Source organism: Triticum aestivum, chromosome 5A (assembly GCF_018294505.1).
Source record: "Triticum aestivum cultivar Chinese Spring chromosome 5A, IWGSC CS RefSeq v2.1, whole genome shotgun sequence".
NCBI lineage: Eukaryota > Viridiplantae > Streptophyta > Magnoliopsida > Poales > Poaceae > Triticum > Triticum aestivum.
This window is the reverse complement of record NC_057806.1, coordinates 35,019,556-35,036,980: the sequence shown is the minus strand read 5'-3', so window position 1 is coordinate 35,036,980 and position 17,425 is coordinate 35,019,556. Positions and strand designations below refer to the sequence as shown.

Genomic DNA, 17,425 nt, shown 5'->3' with positions numbered 1-17,425 from the left:
GACTCACGAGATCTAGGGTTTCGGCTTAGGTGGGCTTCGGGTGAGGACAGCCGTTGGATCCGGGAGCATCCGACGGTGATCCATCCACGATCCATGTGAAACGCCCACGGACCAATCAAAATGCAATACACGCGTACCATGTCATGACCATCTAAATTGGTCACAGTTAACTAAAAAATTGGTCATAGTTGACTAAAATTCATTTTCTTTTTTTCAAGTGCCCAAAATGAGTTTTTTTGTGAAGGACCTACCATATATTTGTTGCAATATTGGACCAAATCATTTTTATAAAATAGTAGGCCATTTATAATGCACGATTTACAAAATGGTTGGGTGTCAAAATTTTCAATCCACCTCTCGTGAAAAAGACAAATTTCCGCCGATTCAGCTGGAAGCGGGTCAAATTTGAACGGCAGCTGCCTCATAGTTTGCTATTTATTTTTTCCAAAAGTCATTTCTAGGTATATAAGTACCTATTTAATCAGAGAAACACCAAAAAATTCCAAGATTCAACCACTAGCTAGGAACGGTCATTCCCGTCGTTTTGACCGCATTTTGAAACGGGCATAAAAATTTCAAAAAAAATCAAAAAATTGGGAAACTTTCGCATTGTGTCATTATATGTGGCCAAGTTCCCAGGAAAAATAACAAACTTGTAATACGGCAATTATTTTAAAAAAAGTTCTCAGAAACGAGCTATCACGTGTGGAGATCAATGGCTTTCAAGCCAAATGATCAATCTTATGGCCACATTCGTGGCATAGTTTGTTCAAATGATCTCATATTGTGCACAAGGGTGCATATTGGAATGGCAAACAATGTTGCCTAAGGAAGTTTTCATTTTCTTTGCACGGAAAATCCATTTTCCATTTTCCGAGTGCCCGAATTGAGTTCTTTTTGTGAAGGATCTACCATATATTTGTTGCAAAATTGGACCAAAACATTTTTCTAAAATACTAGGCCATATTTGATTCACAATTGACCAAATGGTTGGGTGTCAAAAGTTTTGATCCACCTCTGGTGAAAAAGACAAATTCCTGCCGATTCAACTGGAAGCGGGTCAAATTTGAACTGCAGCTGCCTCATAGTTTGCTCTTTATTTTTTCCAAAAATCATTTCTAGGTACATAAGTATCTATTTAATCAGAGAAACACCAAAAAAATTCCAAGATTCAACCACTAGCTAGGAACGGTCATGCCCGCGGTTTTGACCGCATTTTGAAACGGGCATAAAAAATTCAAAAAAAAATCAAAAAATTGGGAAACCTTTGCATTGTGTCATTATATGTGACCAGGTTTCCAGGAAAAATAATAAACTTATAATACGGCAATTATTTTAAAAAAGTGTTCTCAGAAATGAGCTATCACGCGTGAAGATTTAGGGTTTTCAAGCCAAATGATCAATCTTATGGCCACATTCATGGCATTGTTTGTTCAAATGATCACATATTGTGCACAAGGGTGCATATTGGAATGGCAAACAATGTTGCCTAAGGGAGTTTTCATTTTCTTTGTACGAAAAATCAATTTTTCATTTTTCGAGTGCCCAAAAGGAGGTTTTTTGTGAAGGACCTCCCAAATAATTGTTGCAAAATTGGACGAAATCAATTTTATAAAATACTAAGAAATATTTAATGCACAATTGAAAAAATGGTTGGATGTAAAAAGTTTTGATCCACCTCTCGTGAAAAAGACAAATTTCCGCCGATTCAGCTGGAAGCGGGTCAAATTTGAACTGCAACTGCCTCATAGTTTGCTATTTATTTTTTCCAAAAATCATTTCTAGGTACATAAGTACCTATTTAATCAGAGAAACACCAAAAAAATTCAAGATTCAACCACTAGCTAGGAACGGTCATTCCCGCCGTTTTGACCGCATTTTGAAACGGGCATAAAAAATTCAAAAAAATCAAAAAATTGGGAAACCTTCGCATTGTGTCATTATATGTGGCCAAGTTCCCAGGAAAAATAACAAACTTGTAATACGGCAATTATTTTAAAAAAGTGTTCTCAAAATCGAGCTATCACGTGTGGATATCAATGGCTTTCAAGCCAAATGATCAATCTTATGGCCACATTCATGGCATAATTTGTTCAAATGATCCCATATTGTGCACAAGGGTGTATATTGGAATGGCAAACAATGTTGCCTAAGGAAGTTTTCATTTTCTTTGGACGAAAAAACCATTTTCCATTTTTCGAGTGCCCAAAAGGAGGTTTTTTTGTGAAGGACCTCCCAAATAATTGTTGCAAAATTGGACCAAATCATTTTTATAAAATACTAGGCCATATTTAATGCACAATTGACAAAATTGTTGGGCGTCAAAAGTTTTGATCCACCTCTGGTGAAAAAGACAAATTCCCGCCGATTCAGTAGGAAGCGGGTCAAATTTGAACTGCAGCTGCCTCATAGTTTACTATTTATTTTTTCCAAAAATCATTTATAGTTACATAAGTACCTATTTAATCATAAATACATGGTTTGATGGCGATACGTCGAGGTTTGGGCGGTGGCCAAGGCCCCCAACTCTAGAGCGCGTAAACTCGCATGCCCGACGCGTGGTCACCGCGTGACCGTGGCGTTGCCATGTGTTCTGGGCAGCCTAGGCATGTCTAGTGGGTTGGGCACTCCCCAGGTAGGTTCTAGGAAGAAAATTACAACATAAGATTCTCACGAGGAGACCGATCGATGCTCAAACATGAATTAGCAGCCAAGTGTTTGATTAGCGGTACGGGAAATGCACATGGCCAATGGGCGTGAGTTTTTGCTGAGGATGATCATCTACTAAGAAGAATGTCTTCGCAAATTTTCAGATCAAAAGGAGGATCCTAGGTGGTACTTGCTTTGCAAAGTACCACACTGGACAGAAATATGAATGTTGAAGCTGGGCTCAAAATAATGAATGGATTGAGCTGAAATTTGGTGGAGGATGATTATTTGGGCATTGGAAAGCACCGTAGAAAATTGATACCATTTGGACATGCCAAAGTGGTACTTCCTTCACAATGCTCTTCTATGGACAGAAACTTGGGAAAACTAGTGAGAGAAATTGGATGAATGAAATGAGCTCAAATTTGGTGTAGGTAAGTTACATAGGTATGGTTATGCCTTGGTAGATTTTCAGATCATTTGGGTAAGCCTAGATAGTACTTACTTCACAAAGCTTCTCTCGAGGTAGAAACTTTGGAAATTTCCTGAGAAAGATTTACTAGGAAAATGGAGCTGAATATTATCATGTGGCAATGATTTGGGTATGGAAGAGTGCCCAAAGAGTTTGAGGTTAATAGGAGGGGTCTAGATAACACTTGCTTTGCAACGTGCCAATCTGGACATAAAATATAAATTGAACCTGGGCTCACATAGATAATTTTCCTGAGCTGCAATTTGGAGGAGGGTGATAATTTGGGCATATGAAGGAACTGTATAAATTTCATGTCATTTGGATATATAAAAAAGGTACTTCCTTCACAATGCTTCTAGGTGGACAAAAACTTTGGAAATTTGCCGAGCAAGATTTGCCAGGCAAATGGAGCTGAATTTTGTCATGCGGCAATGATTTGGATAGGAAAGAGTGCCCAAGAATTCCGAGGGCAATCAAGAATATATAAATAGCACTTCCTTCATAAAGTGATGTTGTGAACAGAATAGGAAAATGAATATTGTTGAATTATTTTTGAACTAGGCAAGGAAGTATTTTTACATATTTGACGAAGATATGACCCAAAGAATTTATGAGATTTTTTTGGGAATTTTCAGAATGACAGAAATATAGGTTGCTTCACAACCTAGGGCAAAAATTGACACATGGACATGACACATAGGCAAAACTGATGAGGTGGCGCCAAGTCATACCAATCCACCACAATTGACAAGGTTATGACCATCTATATTGGTCATGATCAGCTAGAAATAAAGCAGCGGACTAGTGCTATCTGCTTTATGACCATTTCGTGTAAGGAAATTACGACCTTTCTGACCAAAATAGTCGCAATGGTTTAGGGTTTGGAGCCCCCCGAACAGCTTTTGACCAATTGGTCTAAAATGGTCATAGATTTATGACCAATTCTTCTAGGGTCACTGACAGAAGGTCATAAGTTGACATATTTCTTGTAGTGTCATAGCAAGGTGGTAGGCAGACCTAACATTGAACTCCCCAGATTTTGCGTAGTTCCAAGCTTGAAAGTCATGAACCCCAAGCCCACCCACTGGGATTCGCTTTATATCTGCAGCATCATCAGAGGAGAACATAGCATCAACAACCGCATGATCCCAGTCATCACCACCAGCCGAGAGCAGATCCGCTACCCTAGTTATACCATGCAGGAAAGTTTGACCCAGTGGTCATAAAGAACCCTTCCGAGGGATCCAATTATCATGGTGAATCAGGATGTCAGCCCCATCACCAATCCGCCAAACTAGCCCCTCCTTCAGCAAGTCACGCCCATGGAGGATACTCCGGAAAGTGTATGATCCGCTCGGGGGGCACGTAGCCTGCATTATGGAAGAGTCTTTGTAGTACCTCGCCCTCAAAAGTCTTGCGACGAGCGAGTCCGGCTCTTACAGCAGCCGCCAAGCTTGCTTTGCTAACAATGCTGGATTGAAAGCTTCATAATTCCTGAAGCCCATACCACCGTCCCGTTTTGGAAGGCACATCTTGTCCCATGCTACCCAATGAACCTTGTTGTCACCATGAGTTGACCCACACCAGAAGTTAGAAGAGATCGTAGTCAGGTTCCGGCACATTTTCTTTGAGAGTTTGAAACAACTCACGGTGAACGTTGGAGTAGCTTGTAGCCCAGACTTCGCAAGAACTTCTTTAGCCGCCTTCGAGAGACCTTGTCCTTTCCATCCCAACACTTTACTGCGAGCACTCTCCCTGATAGGCTTGAAAGAACCATCTTTTGATCTACCCACCACAGTTGGTAGGCCCAGATACTTCTCACTGAGTTCTTCAGATGTGATACCAATAATCCCCTTCAACATGGCCTTGTTATTTTCAGCACATCCTTTCCCAAAAAAGATAGATGACTTCTGTAAATTTACCCGTTGCCCAGAAGCTCGCTCATAGCATTGGAGGATATCCCTAAGGGTCTGCAGATTATCCTATGATCCTTCCAAGAAGACAACGTTGTCATCAGCAAATAACAGATGAGTCACATGGGGGCCAGTGCTCCCAAATGACACCCCTCTAATCCTCCTGTCCTGCTGAGCTCTCTTTAAGAGTACATAAAACCCTTCAACATAGAACAGAAACAGGTATGGAGATAGGGGGTCGCCCTGCCTCAGCCCTCTGGATGGCAGGAACACATCAGAGAGACCCCCATTGAGCTTGACAAAAAATCTGGCAGTCCAAACACACCTCATAATCATGTCCACCCAGACCTGATCAAACCCAAACCTCAGCATCACTTGCCCCAAGAAAGTCCACTCCACTCGGTCATACGCTTTCATCATATCAAGCTTTGCAGCACAAAGGGGCTTTTTCCTTTTCCGATGCCTAATTGCATGCACACATTCGTACGCCACCAAAACATTGTTCATGATGAGCCTCCCCGGAACAAAAGCGCTTTGCTCCTCATAAATCATGACCGGAAGGATGCCCTTAAGCCGATTTGCCAACACCTTAGCTACGATCTTATAAAGCACATTGCACAAGCTTATGGGGCGAAACTGAGATAGCAACTCCGGAGAACTCACCTTGGGGATCATGACAATGACAGTATCATTAAAAGTCTCCGGAGTTGCACCACCCGCAAGGAAGTCACGAACAGCAGCACACACATCCCCTTTCAGAAGAGACCAGTGTCTCTGGTAAAACAAAGCAGGCAGGCCGTCCGGCCCCGGTGCTTTAGTAGCACCCATTTGGAAAAGAGCACACTCAATCTCCTCATCAGTTATTGGCGCAGTAAGCTCCGAATTCATCTCCGTGGTTACCACTTCTTCCATCAGCCCCAAAATCTCGTGTGCACCCGATGAGCCATCCGAGCTAAACAAGTTGGCGTAGAATGTCGCAGCCATGGACCTCATCTCTGTGTCCGTAGTGCACCTACTGCCATCCGCCCTCTTTAAGGCACGAACAGTGGTCTTCCTCTTTCGATGCGTCGCTCGGTTTTGGAAGTACCTGGTATTCTGGTCCCCTTCATGCAGCCACCCCACTCTAGATCGCTGCTTATACATAATCTCCTCTCGCTCATACAGTTCCTGCAGCTGGCCCTCCAAGTCACGTACCTCCAGTGAGGTACCCGAGGTTAGAGCCCGATTTTTAGCATCCTCAAGGTCAAGCTTCAGCTTTTTAATTTGACGCCGAACCGACCCAAAGACCGTCCGGCCCCAGTGTTGCATCTCAGCAGTCATCGCTTGCAGCTTTTCACCCATCATCATCGCTCCCTGCTCGCCAGAAGTCGCATTATTCCATGCAGAGGTAATCATCACATCATAGTTCTCATGCCTAGCCCACATTTCCTCATACATGAATCTCCTTGGGCCACCCGTATTAGCATCAGGAGCCGTCTCCCGAGCCCTAACAATAATTGCATTGTGGTCCGACTCTTCAGTTATTATGTGTCCAACAGCCGTGTCGGGAAACATTTGAAGAAATCCATCATTGCACACAACCCTATCTAATCAAACCTGAATATTAGCCGGGCCGTCCCTTTTGTTGTCCCAAGTAAAAGGATACCCGAAGAAACCAAGATCAACAAGGCCACAATCAGCAAGGCAGTCCCTAAACTTATCCATTTGCGTGAAACTTCTCATGTCACCTCCATGTTGCTTGGTCAGCAGAAGCGCTTCATTGAAATCCCCAAGACATATCCACGGCTGATCATCTTGCCTTCTCAGATATCGCAGAGCTTCCCAAGATTTATCTCTTAACTCCGTGCGCGGCTCACCGTAGAATCCAGTGATCCTAAACAGCTTACCATCAAACACCACCGCTGCATCAATGAAGTACTGACACCAGGGTCTAACAGTAACTTGAACATTGTCACGCCACCAAAAAGCAGTACCCCCACTTTTGCCACAACAGTCAACTGCAATCCCATATCTGAACCCAAGACTCCATTTGATCTTCTCCATCGCCCTCGCTCTTTTCTTTGTCTCGCTTAAGAACACCACCGCTGGGTTGTATGACCTAATCAGGTCTTTGAGTTCACCCACTGTCGAGTCCAACCCCAGTCCTCGACAGTTCCAGGCCAAGATATTCATTGCTCTCGGCGGCCCCGCCTCGCGGGGTCCGCCACTTCTTCATTGTGTTCTGAGATACGATCAAACACAGACGCCGTTTTGCGTCTTGTCTCGCGAATGAAAGTATCACTAGGAGCATGCATGTCCTGATCCCCTTTTGCAACCCAAATCTGCTTGGTCCCCCGCTTACGCCTTCTAGATCCTACCAATGAGCTAGATGGGCCACCAAACTGATGATCCTCCTCATTTCTATGCTCTCTGACATAGTAACCCTTGCGCCTCTGTCTATCCTCGGGCATAGAAAGGTTCTCATGCATATCGGGTCGCCCATGCATATTGGGTCGACCATGCATAGTGGGTCGAGCAAATCTCGCCTCTTTGTCCGGAGCCCTGTGGCCCGAATCCCAAGCATTCCCAAAGCCATCCGCATATTCTCTATTCTACCCGTGCTCCCATTTGTCCTCATATCCCTCCCTACCAGAAGGCCAGTGCCTCTGGGAACTCTGTTCGACCAGCTTATCACGCATTCTATCCTCCCTCCTCATCTCCAAACCATGCCTCAGGTCTCCCCGGGAGCGACCAGGCGCGAAATCATCCACCATAGTATCCGAGTTTTTTCTGGAGCTCCCGCCAGTGCGGTGCTCAGCAGAACCCACAAAGTCTTTAGTAAGATTTCTCTTTGTCGGAATATCTCTGATTTGCGGGCGGTCAACACCAAATGAGTTAGCTTGACTGTTTGTCAGTATTCTCCGTTAGGTCGATGTTTTTCGATCAAATGCACACCCTCTGATGGTCGCTGTTTGAATCCGGGCCGGCCCAGGTAGCGCATGCTCCATCTTCCAGTCTTGGGAACATTCCTAGGCTTGCTTTTTTGTTTTTCCTTCATTTGTCATTTTTTTTGTTTTGTTTTTTTCATTCTCGTTTTTGTTTTGTTTTCATATTTGTTTTTTCCTTTCTTTTGTTCCTTTTCATTTATTATTTTTGTGAACATTTTTAAAAAATTATGAAAATGTTCATCGAATTTGACAAAAAAATCATCAAATACAAAATGTGGCCATTGAATTCGAAGTTTTTTTATCGTATTAATAAATATTTGTCATACTGCAAAATCTTCATCCATTTCAAAATATGTTCATACATTTAAAAAATGTTTATACAATTCAAAAAATATTCTTGAATTCAAAATCTATTCATCAAATTAAAAATAATATTCACCAAAATCGGAAAAATATTCATAAAAATGAAAATTCGTTCATCAAAATACAAAAAGTGTTCATTATCAAATTGACAAATGTACATTACAAGTAGCACGCACACACACACATGTACAAGTCGGCTTGTCGGTCATTCTGATCATTTTGGCCCACATGCCAATCTCTGACATGTTCCTCAACCTCTCTCTTTCCTGAAATCACCCACGGCACGAGAGAGCGCTTCGTCGACATGCCAAAGACATAATGACAACACACATACAACTAGTTTTTCTTGACACTTGGGTTCAACTTGGCACTTACTCTATCTTCATCATTATTGCCACTTGGGTTCAACTTGGCACTTACTCTATCTTCATCATTATTGCCACTTGGGTTCAACTTGTCAACCTCCTTTTGTGTGGCCGCCCACTTTTGACAATCTTTGTTGATTGTCGATCACCGGGAGCGGTCAATCCCACTCTTGTTGTGTAGATCAAAGTGTTCCTTCATCCGATTTCAATAAGCATCTCTACTTTGATCACCTCCAATGAATGGATCCCTTGACACTTGAAATCCCGAACTTTTTTAAAGAAGCAAAAGAACAAAAAATGAAACGAAAAGAAGAAACAAGGGAGCCCGGCCCTGCACCCGGGCCGGGCCAAGTTACCTTGTTTTCCATTGCACGGGTCGGGGAATAGGAGGTCCCTGTTCTATTGGCATGTGACTATGGGCAATCCAGTTAAACAGAATATTTTAATCTATTAGGTTTGGTTTTCAAATCTTTATTGATCAAATTCGGGTTCCGTTCTTAGAAAACCGATATTATTAGGTTTGGCTTTTAAATCTTTAGTGGTCAAATTTGGGTTCCGATCTTAGAAAACCATATTATTATAAGCAGTATAAACTGAACCGAAATAAACCAAATGCCACGAGGAAAGAATTAGGTGTCAGCAGTACATTTCATCGGATGAGTGAACCTCAACCTATACCTCAAAACTGAGATCGTCTTCCCTGTGCAACATATGCACCTGCACGCGCACAGTGCCATACGAAAACGAGAAAACAAACAAAAAAAATGCTCGATACAACAGCGAAGATGGCCGAACATAGCGACACAACGCATTACGCATGTAAGCTGTGGAAACGGTCTACACAAACATAGGGTTTGCCATGGATGGCCCATGTCGAATGGGCTTCCACACCAAATATGGAAAATAATAAATATGATGCCAAGATATGGCATATTATCAATCTGCACCAAATAACCATCAATAAAATTCTACCTCAAATCTTCAGTAAGATATGATTTTCATGAGAACAAAATAAATATCGCTAATTTTACCAACACTAATGAATCGAGGAGTATTATACACATTAATACATGATAAAATATAGTTCATATATTTTTGGTGGAAAATATACTTCATATATTAGTATCACAAAAAGAATAAATGATGTTTCACACCTATCTACGAGAATATCTTTAATATATGTTTGGTGTGCTTTGAAACACAGGCAAACCAGTAATAAAGTAAGTGACCAAAATAAATGTTTATGAATTAAAAAATGTTCGCTAATTCAGAAAATATTCATGAATTTCGTTATATGTTGGTGAGTTTAAAAAATACTCATGACTTTAAAAAAATGTTCATAAGTTTAAAAACAATGTTCATTTTTTAAATGTTCTATGTTTCAAAAAATGTTCAAAAATTAAAAAATATATAAATGATTTTAGGAAACGCTCATGAGTTTAAAAAATTGGGCATGATTTGAGAAAATGGTTTACAAATTTTAATTTTGTTGGGAATTTCAAAAAAGAAAATACAGAAAATAAAAATAAAAACAGTGAAGAAAAAGGAAAACAAGAAATAGGAAATAATGAAAGAAAATAGGCAGAAAACACAGAACAGACTACGGTTTGGTCCATTCATGCGATGGGGTGCGCGTTTGCTATCTATCCCTCGATCCGGGTGGGGAATAGGAATCGCCCTGGTCAAGGTTGGAGCCGGTCGACCGGCGCCTAGTGTTGCCCATTTGAGTTTTGAATACATGTCTAACGGCTTATTTTTCTCTACATGCCCGAATGACTTTTAAGGCACATCTACTGGACGAGACTTGCCTGCTCCCCCGTCGTGTGCCCATCCGTGCTCCCGTCTACGTGGCTTGATTTGATTGGAGCAAAATAAGGCCCGGCCCTACCCCTTAAAATCAGGGGGGGAGATGATTAGATTAGAAAGAAAAAAGGAAAAAAGACAACCGTAGGATTAAGTGGGAGCACGGATGGGAGCACGGGGAGAGAGCAGACAAGCCGGATCCACATCTACTCCCATGCAAAAACAATTTAGGCCCATAGTCAGCACCATCTCTTTGGATTCCTATTCTCCGTGTAAGTCAACATTTGCCGATCAAATGCACCCCCCCCACCCCCAATGGTCATTTGAATTCAGGGCGGCCCAGGTATCGCATGATCCCTCTTCCGGTGTTTGGGAACATTCTCAGACCGGCTTTTTTGTTTTTCATTTTTTGTTTTTTGTTTATCTTTTTTTTGTTGTTTTCTGTTTTTCCTTTTCGTTTTTTCTTTTCTTTTGTTCATTTTCTTTTTTTCATTTCCGTGAACATTTTTTGTTCACAAAAGATGTTCGTCGAATTTGAAAAAAAAAGTTCATTGAATTCAAAGTCTATTCATCATATTAATAAATGTTCGTCATCTTCCAAAATCTTCATAGATTTCAAAAAAGGGTCATCCATTTCAAAATATGTTCATACATTTAAAAAATTATCATACAATTCAAAAAAAAACATGAATTCAAAATTTATTTATCAAATTAAAAAAAAATATTCACCAAAATTGGAAAAATATTCATATAGATGGAAATTCGTTCATCAAAATACAAAAACTATTCATCAAATAAAAAAATGTACATCTTTGGAAAGCATGAACATTTTTTTAATTCGTGACTTTTTTTTGAAATACCTAACTGTTTGAAATCCCAAACGTTTTTTAAAAAGCAAAAGAACAAAAATAGAAACGAAAAAAAGAAACAAAGGAGCCCCCCCACCCCTCCTGAATAGGAGGTCCCTGTTCGATTGGCATGTGACTATGCGCAATCCAGTTAAACCGAATATTTCAATCTATTAGGTTCGGTTTTCAAATCTTTAGTGATCAAATTCAGGTTCCGTTCTTAGTAAACCGATATTATTTGGTTCGGTTTTCAAATCTTTAGTGATCAAATTCAGGTTCCGTTCTTAGTAAACCGATATTATTAGGTTCGGTTTTCGAATCTTTAGTGATCAAATTCAGGTTCCGTTCTTAGAAAACCGATAATATTAGGTTCGGTTTTCAAATCTTTAGTGATCAAATTCGGGTTCCACTCTTAGAAAACCGATATTATTAGGTTCAGTTTTCAAATCATTAGTGATCAAATTCGGGTTCCACTCTTAGAAAACCGATATTATTAGGTTCAGTTTTCAAATCATTAGTGATCAAATTCGGGTTCCGTTCTTAGAAAACTGATATTTATTATAAACAATATAAACTGAACCGAAATAAACCAAATGGCACGAGGAGAGAATTAGGTGTCAGCAGTACATTTCATCAGATGAGTGAACCTTATATCCCAAAACTGAGATCGTCTTCCCTGTGCTACATATGCACCCGCACAGGCACAGTCGCCACACGCTTTGCGCTGCCATGAGCCATGTGTCCGTCCATGCACGCCTCAGATCGGCTCACACGCTCACGAGCTTCTTGCCAAGGATCATGTCGTCCGTGGTGAAGTCGGCCTCCTTCCTGAAGGTCCCGCGCCCGAAGTCGAGGTTGTAGGAGTCCGTCAAGCCGTCGAGGAGGTCGTACTCCGGTGTAACCCCGAGGTCCTTGCTGGCCTTCTCCACCGACGCGAAGAAATGCTGCCATCGTTGCATCGTGCAGTGTCAGTCAGCAACACTACAATAGTTGTACTTTTTCAGAGCAGGATGCAGAAGAAATACCTGGTCTCTGAAGGGGAAGGCCTTCTTCTTGCCGAAATCGAAGTCCTTGGGGTTGTAGTGGATGATCTCCGGCTCAGGGAACCCTCCAGCCTGCATTGCATACCAAACACCAAGCAAAAGAAAAAGTATAGTTAGATTTTTTTTTTGCGAATAGTTAGAAACTAATTAATTGCCCAGATATGGAGTAGTAGTTTGCAAATGAGGAGCGGTTTGTCATTGATGACCTTTGCGCATGCCCGTGCTAGCCCGTCGAAGGTGACGTACTTGCTGCCAGAGATGTTGTACACCTGCTTGCTCGCCTTGGGGTTGCCGAGGACCTTGATGAAGGCCGTCGCCAAATCCTGTTGCAAACCAGCACAAGATACAGAGGATGGCTTCTAAAACATCAAGCACAATAGCGATTCACAGCATGTCAATGCACCGACCTTGACGTGGCCGAGCTGGGTGATCTGGTTCCCGGCGTTAGGGATGGGGATCGGGCGACCAGCCTTGAGCCGGTGGAAGAACCACTCCTCCACGGGGTTGTAGTTGAGAGGGCCGTAGATGTACACCGGCCTGATGGACGTCCAGTTCACGCCGCTCGTCTCCAGCAGGCTCTCCGTCTCCAGCTTTCCCTTGTGCCGGCTTTTCGGGTCCACGGCGTCGGTCTGCCGGATGGGTATACATACGCTCGCCACAAGTCAGTTATGGTGGCGCCTTTATGTTGACATTCATGTGAGTGGTATGGAAATACCTCAAAGTGTGGGAGCAGGTCTGATTTAAGGTAGACTCCTGCCGATGAGCAATAGATAAACCTGAAAATAGTGCCAGAATGCTAGATAGTTCAGGGCACTAAAATTTGCAAAACGTCTTGTTTTGAGTGAATTGCGAAAAACCACCACATTTGGGGCTTCATCTGCGGAAAACCACCAGGTCACTAATTTTTTGCAAAAATCACCACGAATTCGGTAAACATTTTGCAAATCGCACTATTCAGGTGATTTGGCTCATTTGATCACTTTCTGACAAGTGGGACCAGATTGTAAGGAGCTGACTAGGCAAAGTTTTGACAGACACACCCCTGAATTGTAAAAACAAAAAACAATCAGGCCCTCCTCCGCCCCCTGCCTCGATCCTGTCTGGATCGGGAGAGGCCCCGAGCTGCCAAACCCCCGCGCCACTCCGGCGACCCCCCCCCCCCCCCCCCCACCGTGCCGGCTGGCCCCAAGCCGCTACGACCGCGGCCCCACCCCTCGCGCCGACCGGCGCCAAGCGGCTACGACCCCAGCCCCTGCCCCGCGCGGGCCGGCCCCAAGCTGCTACGACCCCGGCCCCGCTCCTCTCCTCGGTAGCAAGCACGGCGGCCCCAAGCCGCACGGCGATGCACCCACGCCTCCCTTTCTCCTTCCTCCCTCCTCTCTTTCCCCGGCCGGTGGCGCGCAGCCCCGGAGCAAGCAGCGGCGGCAGCGCAGAACACCAGAGCAAGAAGCGGAGCACAGCACGAGCACAAGCAGCAGCAGCTGCGCGGCGGCGTGCAGCTCGGACGCATCACCGGAGCAAGCAGCGACCAACGATGGTGAGCTCCTCCGCTGCCTGTGCGTGGCGTGGACAGCAGCACATGAGCGCGAGGCCATGGCCGAGCAACCGCCCGGCTCCAACCGCGCGGCGGCGCATGGGCCCGACCCCGCCGGCACCGTCGAGGAGCTCTCCGCAGGGATCTCCTCCACTGCGCGGCCGTCTGCACCGACGAGGTCGGCCTCGCCGGGAACGCCTCCTCCTCTCCTCTCTCTGGCAGTTGTGCAAAAGAGGGGCTGATTGCTTTTTCTTTTTAGATCTAAGGGTGTGTGTGTAAATGTTATGCCAAGTCAGCTCCTTACAATCTGGTCCCATTTGTCAGAAAGTGATCAAATGAGCCAAATCACCTGATCAGTGCGATTTGCAAAATGTTTACCGAATCCGCGGTGATTTTTGCAAAAAATTAGTGACCTGGTGGTTTTCCGCAGATGAAGCCCCAAATATGGTGGTTTTTCGCAATTCACTCTCTTGTTTTGCATCCGATCAAGTAACCAGCTTACTGTTCCAGGTTCGGCAACGCTTCTAGTATGGGGGATACTTCAGTGGCCTCACGCCCTGAAATACCATGACACAGAAGAGTTACAACATTTGGGAGATATCAGATGATAGTTTCAGTTGGGGAAATGCCATTTTGCATTTCAGAAGCAATCTTCCAGTGCTATAGTACTAATTGACAGAGTAGGGCATTTTGGAGACCGAGCTCCATGGAACCCTTTAGTTTGAAAAATTCAAAATTCATAAATTCCAGTTTCAAAAAATTCTGAAAAAAATACACATGTATGCAAGGATGTAAAGTGTATGTGTGAAAAAAAATTCAGGATGAAATACCTTGAATTACGGGCTGCATAAAAATGACAAAATTATGGACTTTAAAGATGAACAGTACGTATGCTAAAAAGCCCCAGATTTGTCTTTTTTGTGCAGCTCACATTTTAATGTATTTCGACCTGAAAATTTGCACACATGTACAATTTGTATCTAGGTATATGCGTATTTATTTTCAGAATTTTTTGAATCTGAAAATTTTGAATTTTGAAGTTTTCAAATAAAGGCCTCCATGGAGCTCGGTCTCCGTTTGGCATTTTCGTGTAATTGACAGGCTTATTTGCACCTGGTTGGTAGTTATGAACAAACATTAGTGTGGTACCCGAAAGATCTATCTATTTAGTATGTTGTAGCCTGATAGCATTCAGGTCAATGTGGTCGCATCTAATGAGCAAAATGCTGCTCTTGGCGATGATGGTTGAAGGACCAGTTGCCCGGCTAAAGGGATCTAGGAGACTGTTGACCACGCTGACATCTTCAATATCAGGGCGGATAAAAATCACAGCATCATCAGCATAGAGCAAAGTTCTATGCTTAACAATCCGCGAACCAAAGGGAACAAGGATGCCTTCAGACCAAGCAAGATTAAACCGGCAAGCAGAGCATGAAAAGGAGAGGCGGGAGGGGATATCCGTGCCGATGGTTCCTCCTATGAATGATGTACTCCGAGAAGTATCCCTTAACCAAGTTTCAGTGCTCGCCAAGGATAACAGATTGTCGATCCAATTTCTCCATCGCAGACCCCTACGCTGCGAAGCTCCGAGTTCCGAAAGATAGACTGGCAGCACCCTTGAATCTCCTTAGTTTTTTCTAGACTGCTGATCCTTACATGCTTGTAACTACTCCGTGTAATTTAACTTCTGTGCTTAATCAATGAAATACGGCGCTGCTGTGTTAATAAAAAAGTGTATATTGAGCTGTCCGGTTTACCATTAATATCATAGACGACGTTGAAGCCCTTAGCAGCAAGGCTGGTTTTCACGAAATCAAAGTCTTTCCTATCACCTTTCAAATGCAGCACCTACACGCAAAAGGCATCCTAAATATCACGATTGTTATGCAAATAAGGCTGAACAAGTGACACAAGGACAGGATAGGAGGAAACGCCATACCTTGGAAGAGAACTCTGCATACTCTGCATCTGATTCACCTGGCAACTGCTGGGTTATGGGTGCCTTTCCTCTGGTGAACAATGTCACCTGACAAAATTCATCTTTTTTACTTCATGTAAACTCTCAAAACATTAAGGGTCGTAATAAAATAATTAGCCCAAGGAGCCATTCTTTGGATCAGAAATGTATGTCCAGACTGACCTGGTGTCCCTCCTGGACAAGTTTCCTGGAGAGGAAGAGACCAATGAACCTGGTGCCCCCCATGATCAGAATGTTCTTGGAGTCTGCAGCTGCTGCCACCTGCATTCTCGCCCCCCTTGGCTGCCATGACCTTCTCCTATTCTGCCAAAGAGAAAGAAAACTCACAACCATTTTCAGTTTGATCATCTTATCCTCGAACCAAAGAAAGCTTGTGTGTTCTTTTGATCACCTGGGCTGAGATGGAGATGGCCGCGCCGCCAAAGTCGGAAAGAGGGGAAGACAGGAAGAGGCTGCTCTTCAGGGAGACGCTTGCCGCCGCCATCTCTCTCCCCTCTCCCTGAGCTTGTGCTACTGAAAATACGATGCGCAAACAAGAGGAGAGGGCTTTGTTTGCCTGTCCAGGATGGCGGCGGTATATCCCTTGTCTGAAACCTGTGGTTCGGTGCGTGCTAATAGGAATGAAAAATGAGGCGCCAGGGATCGTTTTGGCTTGTGTGGAGGGGGGAGCCCGCCCTATCTATCCTCTGTTGGGTCCTCTCCTCCCATCCGCTCTCGTGTCCACTTAATGGGCAGCAGCATTCTGAATTTCTGATCAACTGATGGCGACATTTGTTTTCTCCTCTCCTCTTCTTCTGGTGTCAGTCAAACATAGGAGCCATGGCGTGTGACGACCTGCCGTCCTCATCCCCTCCGCCTTGGGCCCTTGGCCTCCATCTCCCCCTCCGTTTCCGGCGAGATCCACCATCTTCGCCGTCGCCAGCGACTCCTGCGTACATTGTCCGCATTTCACCTCGATTGGTCAATGCCGAACCGAAAACAAAAATGGATCGGACGGTTTATTAACTGATTATACGAGTACCTGCCTGCGCGCTGCCGGCGGCCTCCGCGGTCTTCCGCTCTTTCCGGATGGTGCGGCGGTGCAGCTAGCCGGCGTCCTGGAGTTCCTCGGCGGAGAGGCCATCGGCCCAGAGTCACCCCCCTGCGGGAGGAGGCACCCGCGCATCCACCGGCCCGGGAGGAGGCACCCGCGCATCCACCGGCCCAGCGTCGCCCCCGTGTCGCCCGCAGATCGCGCCCCTGCCTCGCCACCATCACCACAGCGGGAGAGCCGCTCGGCCTACACCTTGGAGGCGCCAGCAGCCGAAGACTGCGGCGGCGTCTCGCGGCCGACGGAGTTATGGGAGAACTTGCGGTGCGAGGAGCGCGTGGACTGTTGAAGTAAGCCGGGAAAGCTGACAGGTGGGCCCTCGCGCACTAATTGGTTGATTAAGCGTCTACCCTGTATAAATAAGCATCGATGCTTGACAAAAAATTGCTTTATTTCTCTAAACATCTCTCTTAAGCATCTTGCATTGTACAAGGCCTTAG

The 17,425-nt window shown here is 44.2% G+C and overlaps 1 protein-coding gene across 1 annotated transcript; it reads right to left on the bottom strand.

Moving 5' to 3' along the window:
* Positions 1-11,915: 11,915 nt before the first annotated feature.
* On the bottom strand, positions 11,916-16,594 carry LOC123102148 (chloroplast stem-loop binding protein of 41 kDa b, chloroplastic). Its single transcript, XM_044523445.1, has 10 exons — positions 16,287-16,594; positions 16,058-16,198; positions 15,857-15,943; positions 15,675-15,765; positions 14,420-14,474; positions 13,099-13,159; positions 12,791-13,012; positions 12,590-12,706; positions 12,366-12,455; positions 11,916-12,284 (listed from the first exon to the last, which is right to left on the bottom strand). Exons 1-10 carry the CDS (start codon positions 16,377-16,379, stop codon positions 12,108-12,110), a joined length of 1,134 nt encoding a protein of 377 aa, XP_044379380.1. The 5' UTR covers positions 16,380-16,594; the 3' UTR covers positions 11,916-12,107.
* Between the last annotated feature and the right edge of the window lie 831 nt (positions 16,595-17,425).